General features: G+C 45.6%; 1 protein-coding gene across 5 annotated transcripts in view; it reads left to right on the top strand.

The window, feature by feature from the left end:
* Positions 1 to 7,088: 7,088 nt before the first annotated feature.
* The window catches only part of NEK4 (NIMA related kinase 4), a 42,100-nt gene continuing 34,826 nt past the window's right edge, over positions 7,089 to 14,362 (top strand). For 3 of the 5 annotated variants that reach the window (XM_049863287.1, XM_049863284.1, XM_049863286.1), the window contains exons 1-6: positions 7,089 to 7,350; positions 8,999 to 9,265; positions 10,361 to 10,558; positions 10,694 to 10,801; positions 12,023 to 12,177; positions 13,999 to 14,140. In XM_049863287.1, coding sequence (XP_049719244.1) covers positions 7,234 to 7,350; positions 8,999 to 9,265; positions 10,361 to 10,558; positions 10,694 to 10,801; positions 12,023 to 12,177; positions 13,999 to 14,140 — 987 coding nt within the window. In that variant the 5' untranslated portion in view covers positions 7,089 to 7,233. Of the gene's footprint in view, positions 7,355 to 8,998; positions 9,266 to 10,360; positions 10,559 to 10,693; positions 10,802 to 12,022; positions 12,178 to 13,998; positions 14,141 to 14,362 lie in introns of all 5 variants that reach the window. The other 2 variants (XM_049863288.1, XM_049863285.1) reach the window with 1 other exon arrangement.

Below are 14,362 nucleotides of genomic sequence, written 5' to 3'. Positions count from 1 at the left end.
CCCTACCCTTTAGCTGCCGAGAATTTAGTAAGAAGTCTCAGATCCTGGCATTTGCCCCTTTGGCGCTAGGTGGACAACAAGCTGTCCAAGGCCACAGTTCGCCTTCCAAGCTGGGAGCCAAGACCAGACCTAAAGGACTTCTTCCTCCCCTAAAAGCTGGGCTGACCTGTGACCCTTTTAGAAATCAGGAGATAGTCTGCACTCTCTGGCCACTTTGAACCAGGGTCTCAGGCTGGGATATAGCGAGTAGACACCTCTAGGGAGTGTGTGCTGGGACGAGTCTGGGAGTTGGGCAAGGCACGCACATGGCAAAGTCACTGATGAAGGCTGTCTTGGGGATTTCCACATCGAAGGCCACTTCCTTGGGCTTGTCGGCATTGTTGACCACTTGGCTGGTGATGACATAGTGGGCGAAGCGAGAGGTGACTTTGCAGTTGACTTTCATACTCCGAATGACTACGCCATCGACCTAAAATGAGACGTGACAGAGACGTAGCTTGAGATGGGGGCCTCTGAGCCAGTGAGAGCCTCCCTTGACATTTTAGGGCTCAGAACCTGGCTCACATACAAGGTGCTGAGATGCCAGAAGAATAAACCGGGTCTCCCTGCAGGGGGGCAAGATGGGTGGGAACACGTCCCCATTCCTAGGAGACAAGAGAGCCCTTTGCCTGTGGCACTGAGGGGGACTCTTATAGAGGGCCAGAGGGAAATGAGGATACAATAATGGCCCCCTCACAGACCCCTTTGGCAAGACTCTCACTCATGCTGTCCACAGCCTGTTTCTTCTGCAAAAACAAAATTAGGTGTGAGTCTGAAGTCCTGTTAAGGGGCGAGCATTGACCCCAGCCTGTGGTCTCTGCCCCTCTAGTCTTGCCCCCCCAGTGCTGCTAGGAGGTTAGCTATCCCGTCAGGGGTGAGGGAGGTGGGTGGGGGTGACCCCAGGACCTGGAGCGGTGGTCCTCTGTCCTTTCCAGGCCCAGTCTAGTCCCAGCTACCTGTTTCTGCCCTGGGGAGTTAGCCACATACCTCACTGCCCCTGGGCCTGCCTGTGGCCGAACCCCCAGCGGGCAAGGCCTGCAGGGCAGGGAGGGACGCCAGGTACACGCACAGCAGCACCCGCAGCCCCATGGTGCTGGCCTTGGTCTTGAGGCACCCACTGCACCGTCACTTCACTCAGACCAGTAATCAATAACGTTCTGGATAAACATGGATTAAACATTAGACAAGGCAAGGGCAAATATCACAACGTTGGAAATGAAAAATTGACAGTGAAAACTTTCCCCTTGGAGGGATTCCCCAGCTCTGGGCTTTGTAAACTCTTGTCCAGATTCCTGACTGTGCCCCCTTATGTAGAATCAACTTGAATGGTGAAGACCTGCGAGTTTATCTAATTCTGGGGGACCCCTCAGGGCTGCTCTGAGGCTTCTCCGGGCTTCTCTAGCCCCGGCATTCCTGAGTTCCTTGGCAATCTCCACTTGGCATCCATCTTTCCCCCATTTGTGCTTGCCAGTCTCTGTGTCTCTGCTACTCTTTATATCAGGCAGGAGTGATTAAGTTTGGGGCACGCTCTACACTGCTATGGGCCATTAACATAACAAAGAAAATCCTGTTTCCAAATAGGATTACGTCCAGAGGTATAGAGGTCAGGACTCCAACACGTATTTTGGGGGGATACAATGCAATTCATAACATTCTACCCTTTGGCCCCCCCAAATTCAGAATACGGATTTAAACCCAGGTCTCTCAGATTCCAAAGCCCAGGCCCCAACAATCACGGAATGACAGGAACATCCTCTGCATTAAGAGGAAGAAAGGAGAAGTGGAGTCAAAGGCCCCAGAGAGAAGGTCCTTAGAGACCCCTCTCGTACCTGCACTTTCTTAATTTTTATGTTCAAACCCTTTTAGTCCCACACAGCACACTGGGGCAGACATAGCCCCTGGTCACACTCCATGGTCCCAGGTAGGATGTCCAGGTTACTGTGACCCAGGGGCCTCATTGATCTCTATTTGCTTGTCCTGGACTTTGTCTCCCGGGACAGCTTCTGGGAAAGGTTTTATTGTCCCCAGGCCAGGATGACGTTCTGGCCTGTTTTCAGCCCTTTTTGGAAGATGGAGTAGAATGACATGAAACTGTACATTTAAGGCTCTGTGCATTCCCTGTACCAGCAGCAACCGAGTCCTGTAGTGCATTGGGCACAATGCCAGGCACTGGGACGCCAGTGAGGAAACACGGGTGGTTCGTTCTGCTCAGCGAGCTGATGCCTTGGGCAAAGGGAGGCCGACAAGTCAAAGGAAGTCCGACGAATGCCCGGGAGTGGTCAGAACCTGAAGGGAAGCATAAACAGAGAACTGTGGGAGTTCAGAGCGATGGAACTCATCTGCAAAGGGGTTAGGAGAAGGTTCCTGAAAGGTGGGGGTGGAAAGGGGAGGGAGAGAAAAGCAGATGGGTAAGTGAGAATTGTGCTTCTGGAAGGTAGAGAGGCCAGTAAGATGGGAACAGGAGTCGATGAAGGAGGCTGGGAAATGGCTTGAGATCTGCTGGTGCAAGGGTCTGAAAGTGATCAGCCTTTTGAGTGGGGTGGGGAATATTAAAGATCTCTTGAGCAGGGGTGAGACAATATCAGGACTGTGCTCTTGGGAGATGGTTAACACTGAGACAGGCCCATTGAAGGTACTGGAAACACACTTGCATGGCCTTCAAGGAGGGCCGTTGGATTCAATTCCGACTCATGGTCACCCTGGGTGGCACAATTTGTGTCCATCTACTAAACTAAAGGTTAATGGTTGGAACCTACCCAGTAGCACTGTGGAAGAAAGTCCTGGGAATCTGCTTCTGGAAGGATTACAGCCAAGAAAATCCTATGGAGCAGTTCTACTCTGTAACACATGGGGCTGCCATGAGTTGAAACCGACTAATTGGACACAGTTTTTTTTTTTAACTGGAGGGGCTGGGAGGCTTGGGAACAGAGAGAGCTGACTAGTGCCAGGTGGCTGCTGAACATCTTTTGTGTACTAATTCATTTATGACTCACCACTACCCCGTGAGATAGATAGTATTATTGTCCCCATGTTACAGAAGACGAGGATAAGTTCGCCCACCCTGTGGATGTGGGAGGTAGAGGGGGGGTAGACAGAAAGCAGCTGGGGCTGCTGAGGATTGAGCCTGGGGACCTGGGAGGGTGGCTGTGTTGCTGGTGTTCATGGGAAAGCACCTGGGGCCAGCCTGCACTGAGCTTGGACCCCATAGACAAGTGCCTTCTGACCTCCCATCCTGACAGCACAGAGCCTTCAATCTCACATGGCCAGGCTAAGCTCATGACCTTTCTATCCCCCTCCCCTTGGCCCACCCCAGGCCTAGTCTCCCCCTGTCGTTGTTCACTGCATTGAAGACCACTGTCATCCAGTCAGGCATCCAAGTTGGAAAGCTAAGTGACGTTCTGGATGCTTCCCTTTCCTAAACCACCTGTTGCTACCTCCGACACTCTAAATATCTCTCTGATCCATTCATTTCTCTCCGAATCCCCAGTTACCACTGAGTCCAAGCCACCATCATCCCTCACCTGGGTGGCTACTTCCCCTACTTCTGGTCAGCTCCCTCAGTTCTCTCTCCAGGCAGCAGCCAGAGCCATCATTGAAAGAGTTCCATCCTCCAGGCCCTTCTCTGCCTAACACACTTCCAGGTCGTGAGTGGTCTGGCCTCTGTTGACCCCTCTTCTCATCTGGCCCATGGCCCTCTGGGTCTCTCAGTTTCAACCTTAGAGACTTCTAGATCCGTGTAGGCAGGTGCTTTTTTACTCATTTGTTTATCAACCCTCAATTCATTCATTCACACCTATCGCACCAGCCCTATGACAAGTGCTGGGTTTAGGGTGTTGACACAGGTGGCTCAGCTCAGCCTTCAGGGGGTTCACACCATAGTTTGGAAACAAGTCCATTGGGCCTCACTTAGCACATGTTGCTCCCTCGGCATGAAAACGTTTTCCTTCAAAGCTCAGCTCAAGCAATGCTCGTTTGGGCAACATGCCCTGCATGCCCAGGCTGGGCCCAGTGACTTTGCAGACCATTGATCTCAGTTGGAAAGGATAACTTAGTGTGCTTCATTGACTAATGGCCTTCTCGCCCCTCGACTGTAAGCTCACGGGGCAGGAACTTGTCCGTCTCCTTCCCTGTTGTGCCTACAGGGCACCTCACAGGGCCTGGTGCCATGCAGGCCCTCACTAAATGTCTGTAGAAAGAATGACAGATCTGAAGAAAATCAAGTTCAAGGGTGGTGGTAAAAAGGAGAGGGCAGAACCTGGGGTGAGCATGAGAAGTCAAAGGAGAACAGCTGTTGTCAGGGGATCAGGGGAACCAGTAAAGTCCTAGAAACCAAGAAAGGAAAGGATTCGTCAGAGGGGCAAAAGCTGCTGAGGAGAGGAGGGGGAGATGAAGACGGAGAAAAGCCTCTATGGAATCTGAGTCATTTTCTAGGAAGCTTTCTTGTAGTTAGGAAGAGCCAACTGAATGGGGGGAGTTTTAGGAGTAAGCCTTGAGTATTGCTTTGAGTTTCTAAACTCCTCAGAGACTCAGTTTCCTCAACTGTAAAATGGGGATGATAATAGTACCAGCCTCACAGGGCGCTGGTGGTGTAGTGGTTAAGAGCTACAACTGCTAACCAAAAGTTGGCAGTTCAAATCCACCAGCCACTCCTTGGAAACCCTATAGGGCAGTTCTACTCTGTCCTATTGGATTGCTATGAATCAGAATTGACTCCATGGCAATGGGTTGGGGTGAGGTCATAGAGTTGGTGTAAGAATTAAATGAGCTAGTACACTTTATTTAAAATTGTTTTTGTTGGGTGTTGTCGAGTTGATTCCAGCTCATACCAACCCTGTGTGACAGAGTAGAGCTGCCCCATAGGGTTTTCTAAGCTGTAATCTTTCTGGACATGTTGTCAGGAGGGATCAATCCCTGGAGAAGGACATCATGCTTGGTAAAGGGTCAGTGAAAAAGAGGAAGACCCTCAATGAGATGGATTGACACAGTAGCTGCAACAATGGGCTTAAGCATAACAACGATTGTGAGGATGGTGCAGGACCGGGCAGTGTTTCATCCTGTTGAATGCAGGGTCAATATGAGCGGGACTGACTCTATGGTCCCCAGCAACAACAACAATCTTTATGGACGCAAATCACCAGGTCTTTCTCCTGTGGAGCCACTGTGTGGGTTTGAACCACCAAACTTTTGGTTTTACAGAACGAAACATATGCCCACCCTATGACCCAGCAATTCCATTCCTACATATTTACCCAAGAAATGAAAGCATATATGCATATAAAGATTTGATCAGGCTTCCAGGGTGGCAAAATTTGCTACTAACCTAAAGGTTGGTGGTTCAACACCCCCATCAGAACCAAGGAAGAAAGGCCTGGTGATCTGCTTCCATAAAAATTACAGCCAAGAAAACCCCATGGAGCAGTTCTACTGTATAACACACAGGGTTGCCAGGAGTAGGAAGTGACTCCATGACAGTGAATTTGAGTTTTTTTTTTTTTAATTATGTAACACAAACCCTTTATCAAGATACAGAGAAGCGTTTTCAACCTTTTTTTTTTTCAAATCAACCCCCTAAGGAAACTCTCTAGATACTTTTTTCTAACTACTTCTTCCCCACAAAATTTTAATACCACAGACATGCTGTACCAACTTTATTCATAATAGCCCCAAACTGGAAACAACCTAAATATCCATCAACAAGTGAAAGAATAAACAAATTGTGGCATCTTATGTAATTAGAACACTATTCAGCAATAAAAAGGAATTACTGAAACATGCAAAACACAGATGAATCTTACAGATATTACGCTGTAGGAAGCAAAAGAGTATCTAATATAATTCCATTTTGCCACTAGGCAAGAGTAATCTATGGTGAAGAAAATCAGAAAAGGGTGGCCTCTGGAGGGAGTTGAGTATTGACTGGGAAGCGGCATGAATGAACATTCTGGGGTGATGGTAATGCTCCGTATTATGCATTTTCAAGGGGGTAATATTGCCCCAATGGGGCAAAAATTGTGTGTGTGGGGGGAATTTACAATGGTTTCTGGCCCTCAAAAGTGCCACAATACATAAACAGATGCACAGTATATTTGTGGTATTAACATTTCACAGGGAGGTGATTTAAAAAAAACTGTCTTAAAAGGTTCCTTAGTGGTTGATAATGAAAACAAACAAAAAAAGGTTGAAAATATTTCTCTGTATCTGGATAAAGACTTCGGGTTGTGTAGGTATATGCATTTGTCAAGATTATCTATTGGTACACTTAAGATTTGTGAATTCCACTTGATATAAGTTTAATCTCCACAAGAAGACATCATGAACTGTTAATAAGTTAATATATGCAGGCAGAGGTGTTAAAGATGACGTGTACTAACGTCTTCAATTTCTTTGAAATGTGTAAAAAAATAAGATGAATTGATGAACGTATAGAGGGATGGGTAGGTCGTTAAACCAAACAAGCCCATCGCCCCCCAGTCGATTTGGACTCGCAGCGACCCTACAGGACAGAGTAGAACCACTCCATAGGGTTTTCTTGGCTGTAACCTTTATGGAAGCTGACTGGCACATCGCTCTCCCGGGGAGCGGCTGGTGGGTTCGAACCAACAACTTTTCGGTTAACAGTCAAGCACTTAACCACTGTGCCACCAGGCCTCCTTGGATAGGTCATTAGATAACGTGATAAAGCAAATATAACAAATGTTACTTGTAAAGCCTAGAATTTGTCACTTCCATTAGAAAATGTGCCCCAGGAGAGCGGGGACTTTGTCAGGCTGGCACATAGCAAGGAGTCAACACGTGCAAAATGAATGAACAATCCTTGTAAAGCGCTTAAAACAAATGAGTGCTCAATAAGCGGAAGCTTGCGAGACTTATTGTCTCCGCATTCTGACGGTGATGCCGAGGCTCAGGCTGCGTGCGTAGAGGCTGGCGGAGCCGCTCTGGCCGCGTCGAGCGCCTCTGCTCTATGGCGAGTCCTCCGGGCGCGACGGAACCGCTCTGGCCCGCGCCTCCACTTTATGGCGAATCCTCCGGGGCAGACGGAGCATGCGCGGGACTGCGCCGGCTGGGATCGCTATGGCAGCGGCGTCGGGGTGGGCCGGGTCTCGGTTCACCCGCCCCGGCCGGGCCGCCAGAGCGGCGGACACTGCCGCCGCCTCCCGGGCATGAGCGGGGCCTCCTGCTCGCTGCCGCCGCTGCATGCCGACTGTGGGCCCGCGTCGGGAACATGCCCCTGGCTGCCTACTGCTACCTGCGGGCCGTGGGCAGGGGCAGCTACGGGGAGGTGACGCTCGTGAGGCACCGGCGAGACGGCAGGCAGGTGGGCTGGGTGGGGGCCCGGCGAGGGGCGTGCAGGAGTGCGCCGAGGGCGCCTTCCCAAGGGCCAGGCCCGGGGCCGTCTGAAGCTTGCTCATCTAGGATGGCACTTCTTCAGGGAAATTGTCCCAGACCCTGAAGACTAGGCCCGGCCCTAATTTTTTTTTTTCTTATATACGCCCCAAACTCCGTGTATGTCCCCTTCGTAGTATTGATTTGTGTGCTTGATCTACGGGGTTTGCGGGGGGAGGGAGAAGAGTGGGGGGACGGGGCATGACAATTCTTGAGGGACCATGCATTATCAGGACCTAATGCAGCGCCTAGCAAGCTTGAATGGACGGCCCCAAACATGTAACCTCTAAGCTGCTGGACTCACTTAAAACTCCTCATCTTCCCACCAGACCTCCTCTCACATTCCCAATTTCAGTGATTGGCACCTCCAGCCAGCCACTTGCCCAAGCTGGATAACTGGGAGTCATACTTAACACCCTCCTCTTCACTGATTATATTAATTTGTCGCTAAACCAACAGATCTTCTCCCTAACTCCACTGGTACCACTCCAATCCGGGACACCATTATCTCTAGTTAAGCCATGGCCACGGCCTTCCAACTGGTCTCGTTGCCTACTGACTTGCTCTTCTCCAGTCTGTCATTATCCCTGCATCCATAGTGATCTTTAAAAACTCAAATCTGATTTTGTCACTCCTTCGTTGCTTAAAACACTTTATACCATCACCCTCAGCTTAATGAACCAGTTCCTTAATGTGATGTATTAATAGGGTGATCATATATTGTACAAACTCGGACTCTTTTGAAAGTGAAAAGAGGCACTATTAATAATTACACCAGGACAATAGGTATGAACAGGCTGCTCCGGACAAGCTGAGAGTAGGTGTCCCCATAAGTATAAGGCCCTCCTGCCCCTTCTGCCTTGTCTCAGGTGCCAGTCGCTCTGCCTGGAACACAAGGAGAGGCATAACGGATTTGTTAGCAGGCATTGGGCCACTGGATTTTTTGAGCTGAGGGTGGGGGAATGGCTGAAATAATAGCCCCTTGCATTTGAGTAGTAGTTTACATTTTACAGAGCACATGTACATGTTTGTTGAATGAATGAGTTGTACGGTTTTTCAGTTGATTGAGGGCAGTTATTAGGTGTTAGGGGATACTGAATTTTTTTAGGTGGGGATAATTTTGTATGTTGAAGATCTGTGATTTTAACTTTACTGGCTTGAAAGATCCCTTTGAGCATCTAATACAAACTGTGGACCCATTCTCTTGGCCGTTGTACATTCAAGGCATATTTTGTGGCTTCCTTTTTGGGGGGAATGTTAGAGGTTAAACACTCTACCACAGATTTTATGATTGATCTAGTGGTATGCTAACTCAAACTCATTTTTTAGCCATTAATGAAATCGTAAAATGCAGATGGAAAAGATAATTTTTTGTGACCCCCCATGTGCTATAAGTCTAACCTTCAAAAAGTGTCTTTAGCAGTAGCAAACACTTCCCAATTTTGTGCTTTGTGAGTAATAAAGTAAACATGTTATTTGACAGGCTCCAGAGGGTTTGTTTCGAGCCCTGAAATATCTGTGAACTTATAAAACTATGTTTATTTGCACATTGTGAAAACATGTGTTTTCTTTGTAGTATGTCATCAAAAAACTGAACCTTCGAAATGCCTCCAGCCGAGAGCGGCGGGCTGCTGAGCAGGAAGCGCAGCTCTTGTCTCAGCTGAAGCACCCCAACATTGTCACCTACAAAGAGTCGTGGGAGGGAGGGGACGGTCTGCTCTACATTGTCATGGGCTTCTGCGAAGGAGGTGATCTGTACCGAAAACTCAAGGAGCAGAAGGGCCGGCTTCTGCCCGAGAGTCAGGTGGTGGAGTGGTTTGTTCAGATCGCCATGGCTCTGCAGGTACTGTCCAGACTCACAGCAGCCCACTTGCTCCAAGGGGGCAGGGAGATGGCAGGTGGATTTAGAACATCTTTTCCCCAAATGCTTACATGAAGAAATGTCTTTTGGCAAATCTAGTTATGAAGTGACCTTAGCCCCTCTTGCTATAGTGTTGGAAAGTTTCTGAATGAGTGCTACCTGTATTGAACTAGACATGGATTTCATGTCTTAATGCAATGGAATCCAATTCACTGTTCTTTTAATATTTATAGCAAAGTTGATTTATTGCAGAGTTGACAAAGATCGAAGAATGACTGTCGTTGTAAATGGCTGGTCAGCTGTGTCATGCTGCAAGGAGGCTGGGCTAATTAATATGCCTAACCTGTGGGGGTTTGGGCTTTAACCTGCTGTGGCAGAGTGGGTAGAAATGCAGAACAAGTTTGTGTCTTAATATACATGTATTCAAAAGTGGGAACCCTGGTTGCTCAGTGGTTAAGAGCTTGGCTGCCAACTAAAAGATTGGCGGTTTGAATCCACCAGCCGCTCCTTGGAAACCCTATGGGGTAGTTCTGCTCTGTCCTCTAGGGCTGCTATGAGTTGGAATTGACTCAGCGGCAACGGGTTTGGCTTGTTTTTTTATCCAAAAGTGAGACTGTTCATGAGATACCGCTCTGGAACCGAGTAGGCTTATCCAGAATTAATTGACCTTGGTAGAATTCTAAGATATTTCTCTCTAAATAGAAATGGTCTGGCTATATTTGAAAATATCATTAAGCTGAGGATTTCATGGGTCTGCAAGGAGTGTGTATCTGGCATTGGGTAAAATGTCCTTCTACCTTCAGTAGGAATTTGTAAGCATATTTTTAACAGGATCCATGTAATGCTAAACTGGTATTAACTGTCAGGGCACCAGGGAAGAGTACTGGGCAGATAAATGCACAATACTTAATTTTACTACTTTGGAAAGTTATAAATTAGACCGTTTATTTGGAGATTATAAAGCAAGAATGTTTTGAGATGTAAGTAACTAAGGCTTTTTAACTCATGCAGGTGTGGTTGGTACGTAAGAAGCCAGGAATATATTTGTATTTAATGAAATTTTATTTCTCTCCTTAGTATTTACATGAGAGACACATCCTTCACCGAGATCTGAAAACTCAAAATGTCTTCCTAACAAAAGCAAATATTATCAAAGTGGGTGACCTAGGAATTGCCCGAGTGTTAGAGAACCACTGTGACATGGCTAGCACCCTCATTGGCACGCCCTACTACATGAGTCCTGAACTGTTCTCAAACAAACCCTACAACTATAAGGTAGGCCTGGGCTGTGCATGCTGACTTCCCCTGACTCTGGGACGGTATTCGTAATTTTAGAACCCACCAGGGTGGGGTGAGGGTATGTAAGTAAAGCATTCTGACATTTAACTCTCTACTGTTTTTCTTTCCTAGTCTGATGTTTGGGCTCTAGGATGCTGTGTATATGAAATGGCTACCCTGAAGCATGCTTTCAATGCAAAAGACATGAATTCTTTAGTTTATCGGATTATTGAAGGAAAGGTAAAGAATATTCTAGAATGAATTGTTTTTAATGTTTGAAGCAAGATTTATTTAATACAGTTTTGTAAATAGCTACTGGCAAAAGTGAGTAAAAATTGGCTTTGGGTGGCTAGTTAAGGATGCTGGATCCCTTCTGTGGGGAGGAGAACAAGATTGCTAATTTTTTTAATATTAATTTTTAAAGGTGGCTTAGTAACTCAGAGGAATCAGACTTTTGAAACCTCTACCTTGTACCTTGCAGGTACCCTGAGAGGCTATTGGTATCGTCTCCTGAGCGGTTTATGGTTAAATGGACACCATTTAAAATGAGCCCACTTTGTTTGAACTTGTTCCAATCTCTGACAGCTAGTTGAGAATTGCAGAAAGCATTGTGTATGATATGGATGCTGAGAGACTACCTTTATACCTTAGTTCTTATGAGGCTAGTTGCCCTATGCAATGCCAGGCATTCAAGCATCAGTAAGTTTTAAGACCAGAAATGATCTAATGATTTTAATATTATACCGAGACCCATTAAATTTGTTAATTTGGAAATACTGAAAAACACAAAAAAGTAAAAATTGCCCATAATTGCACTACTTAAAGAATCCAACAAGAAAGGGATGAAATTTCTCTCTCCTCCTGTCCACGTCCATCCCCACTGCTGGCGGTTTGGTTCTTGGCCTTCCTGACTTTTCCCATCTTTATACTGACATAACTCTGAGTGCATATATACACCTATACACAGAGATACTTAAAAAAAGAAATGGAATCAGGTTGTTCACATTGGTCCACAACTTGCTTTTTTACTTAATATGTGAGAGATATCCTTTCAGGTTGATACCTGTCAGTCTTTTTCATTTTTTAAGTGGCTGCCTAGTGTTCTATAAGAAAATGTTCCATAATCTATTACCCAGGTTCCCTCTGGATGGACATTTAAGTTGCTTCCAGTCATTTACAATGGCAGGAACAATACTGCTGCATATACCGTTAGAAACTCATGCTTTTGTTTCTGAAGGAGAGCATCCCCAAATGGGACTGCCAGGCTGTTGGATATAGTCTAGAATCTTACAACTTGTTGTTATAACTGGGGCACCAGTATGTGTCCTGTGATCTGATGTGCTAGCTGTTTTCTGCTTACACGTATACATGATTTTATATAAGTATCCGGAAACCTCTACCTTCTTCTACTTCGCTGCACAAGACTATTAAGTCGTAATTGTGGTATCACTCTCTTTGCAGCTGCCACCAATGCCAAAAGATTACAGCCCAGAGTTGGCAGAACTGATAAGAACAATGCTAAGTAAAAGGCCTGAAGAAAGACCATCTGTGAGGAGCATCCTGAGGCAACCTTACATAAAGCACCAAATCTCCTTGTTTTTGGAGGCCACAAAGGCGTAAGAGACTTCCCTTGCAAATAAAAAAAAAACCCAGTGCCGTCGAGTCGATTCCGACTCATAACCACCCTATAGGACAGAGTAGAACTGCCCCATAGAGTTTCCAAGGAGCGCCTGGCGGATTCAAACTGCCGACCTTTTGATTAGCAGCTGTAACGCTTAACCACTACGCCACCGGGGTTTCCAATGGCAGCAGATTGTCAGGCCTATCTTCTTTGGTACCGCTGAGAGGGTTTGAACCACCAATCTTTAGGTTAGTAGTCAAGTGCAGACTGCACTACCTGGGTAGCATCTATAATTTTCATATGCAAGAATTTATGTTGAGTCTTTTTTTTTAAACATGAATTAAAAGATAACGTTGCATGACTAGACTACACGTTCTTATTTGCTAAAAGCAGAAATCTAGAGAACTCTCTATAACATTCCTCAGGGGGCTCCAAGACATATAGAGGATGTTTCTTTTAAAAAAAAGGCTGTCCTAGAAACCGTATTGAAGTCTGAGATTATCTAAGAAATCTATTGCATTATTTTCAACGTCAGATAATAGTTCTAAAAAATAGTGCTCAAATTTCCGAGAGCATAAGGTTCCCTCTTTATTCATATAACTTCTCAAAAGGAAAAGAATTCCTTTCTTTAACTTGCAGGTTCTGTCTTCATCAAACAGCTCTTCTTGCATCACACCCATTGCCATCAAGTCGAGTCCAACTCATAGTGGCCCTATAGGACAGAGTAGAGCTGCCCCATAGGATTTCCAAGGCTGTGATCTTTATGGAAGCAGACTGCCACATCTTTCTCCTGTGGAGCAGCTAGTGGGTTCGAACCACTGATCTTTCAGTTAGCCAAGTGCTTAGCCACTGTGCCGCCAGGGCTCTTTTTTGTGTCATAGGTGCCAGGATTTAAGACTTGGGACTGGATGAGACCTTCACTGTCTCTTTGGCTTCTCCTTCTGCCTTGTGCCATGTTAGATTTGGGAGGAGAGGGGGCAGTTCTACAGAGGCTCCAGGAGATAAAGAAGGATCATCTTCTTGTTCACAGTGTCTGTAATTTCTCAGCAGACCTTTGAACTCCCGCAGCACTGGGTTTCAGGTTCCACTGGAATTCTCTGGAGGTTTAGCCTAGTTTTTGAAACTATATAGTAAAACAGGCAGTGATGTTATTCGTTTATATGTTTACACTGCAAGTCAACTGAATATACCAATATTTCTATTCTCAAACTTGGCAAAGCAGTTATGGTATTATCACAAATAAGACAGTTGGCGATGAAACTTATTCTGGTGCTTCTGTTACATGAGACAATTTCCCAAAGACTTTTTAAAATAAAATTTTAATTTTGAAGTAATTTTATATTTATAGAAAAGTTACAAAGATAGTACAGAGAGTTCTGTGTACCCCTTGCCTAGCTTCCCCTGTCATTAACATCTTACGTCACCACGGTACATTTGTCGAAACTAAGAAACCAACATCAGTATGTTACAAAACTCCATACTTTATTTGGCTTTCACTTGTTTTTCTGCTAACGTCCTTTTTCTGTGCCAGGATCCAGTCCAGGGCACCACATCACATTTAGTCATCACATCACTTTAGTCTCTTTCAGGTCTGTGACATTTTCTCAGACCTTTCTTGTTTTTCACGTCCTTGATATTTTTGGGGAGTTCTGGTTATGTATTTTGTAGAATGTCCCCTAGCTTTTTGGAAGATGATTTTTCTGTAAATGGAGCAGTTCTGTAAAGGAGGGTAATACAGATAGGTTGCACATTACTTAAAAACCTTTAATCTTCAATATATTGATAATAACTTTTTCTTCTTTTCCTTCTCATGAAGAAAAACCTGTAAGAATAATGTTAAAAATGGTGACCCTAAATCCAAGCCTGTTGCTACAGTGGTTTCTGGAAAAGCCGAATCAAATAATGAAGTAATCTCACCCCAACCACACTCCTCTGAGGGCTCCAAGACATACATAGTGGTATGTTTCTTTTTAAAAGCTACCATTAAAATGATGGGTAACCTAAGAAAGTTATTTTATGTGAAATGATTATGCTTTGTTGTACAGTTAAGTCTGTATTGTAAAGAAAGAATGCTAGTGAAGATGGTTTATTTAGCCCACTTTATCCAAAGTGAGCTGTCAAACTGCTCATGAAATCAGTGTTGTACTAATTTTTTTTCACTTAAGAATATTTTTTTTAAT

This window comes from Elephas maximus, chromosome 20, assembly GCF_024166365.1.
Source record: "Elephas maximus indicus isolate mEleMax1 chromosome 20, mEleMax1 primary haplotype, whole genome shotgun sequence".
Classification (NCBI taxonomy): Eukaryota; Metazoa; Chordata; class Mammalia; order Proboscidea; family Elephantidae; genus Elephas; species Elephas maximus.
The sequence above is the reverse complement of the archived record's forward strand: the minus strand, read 5'-3'. Positions and strand labels throughout refer to the sequence as shown.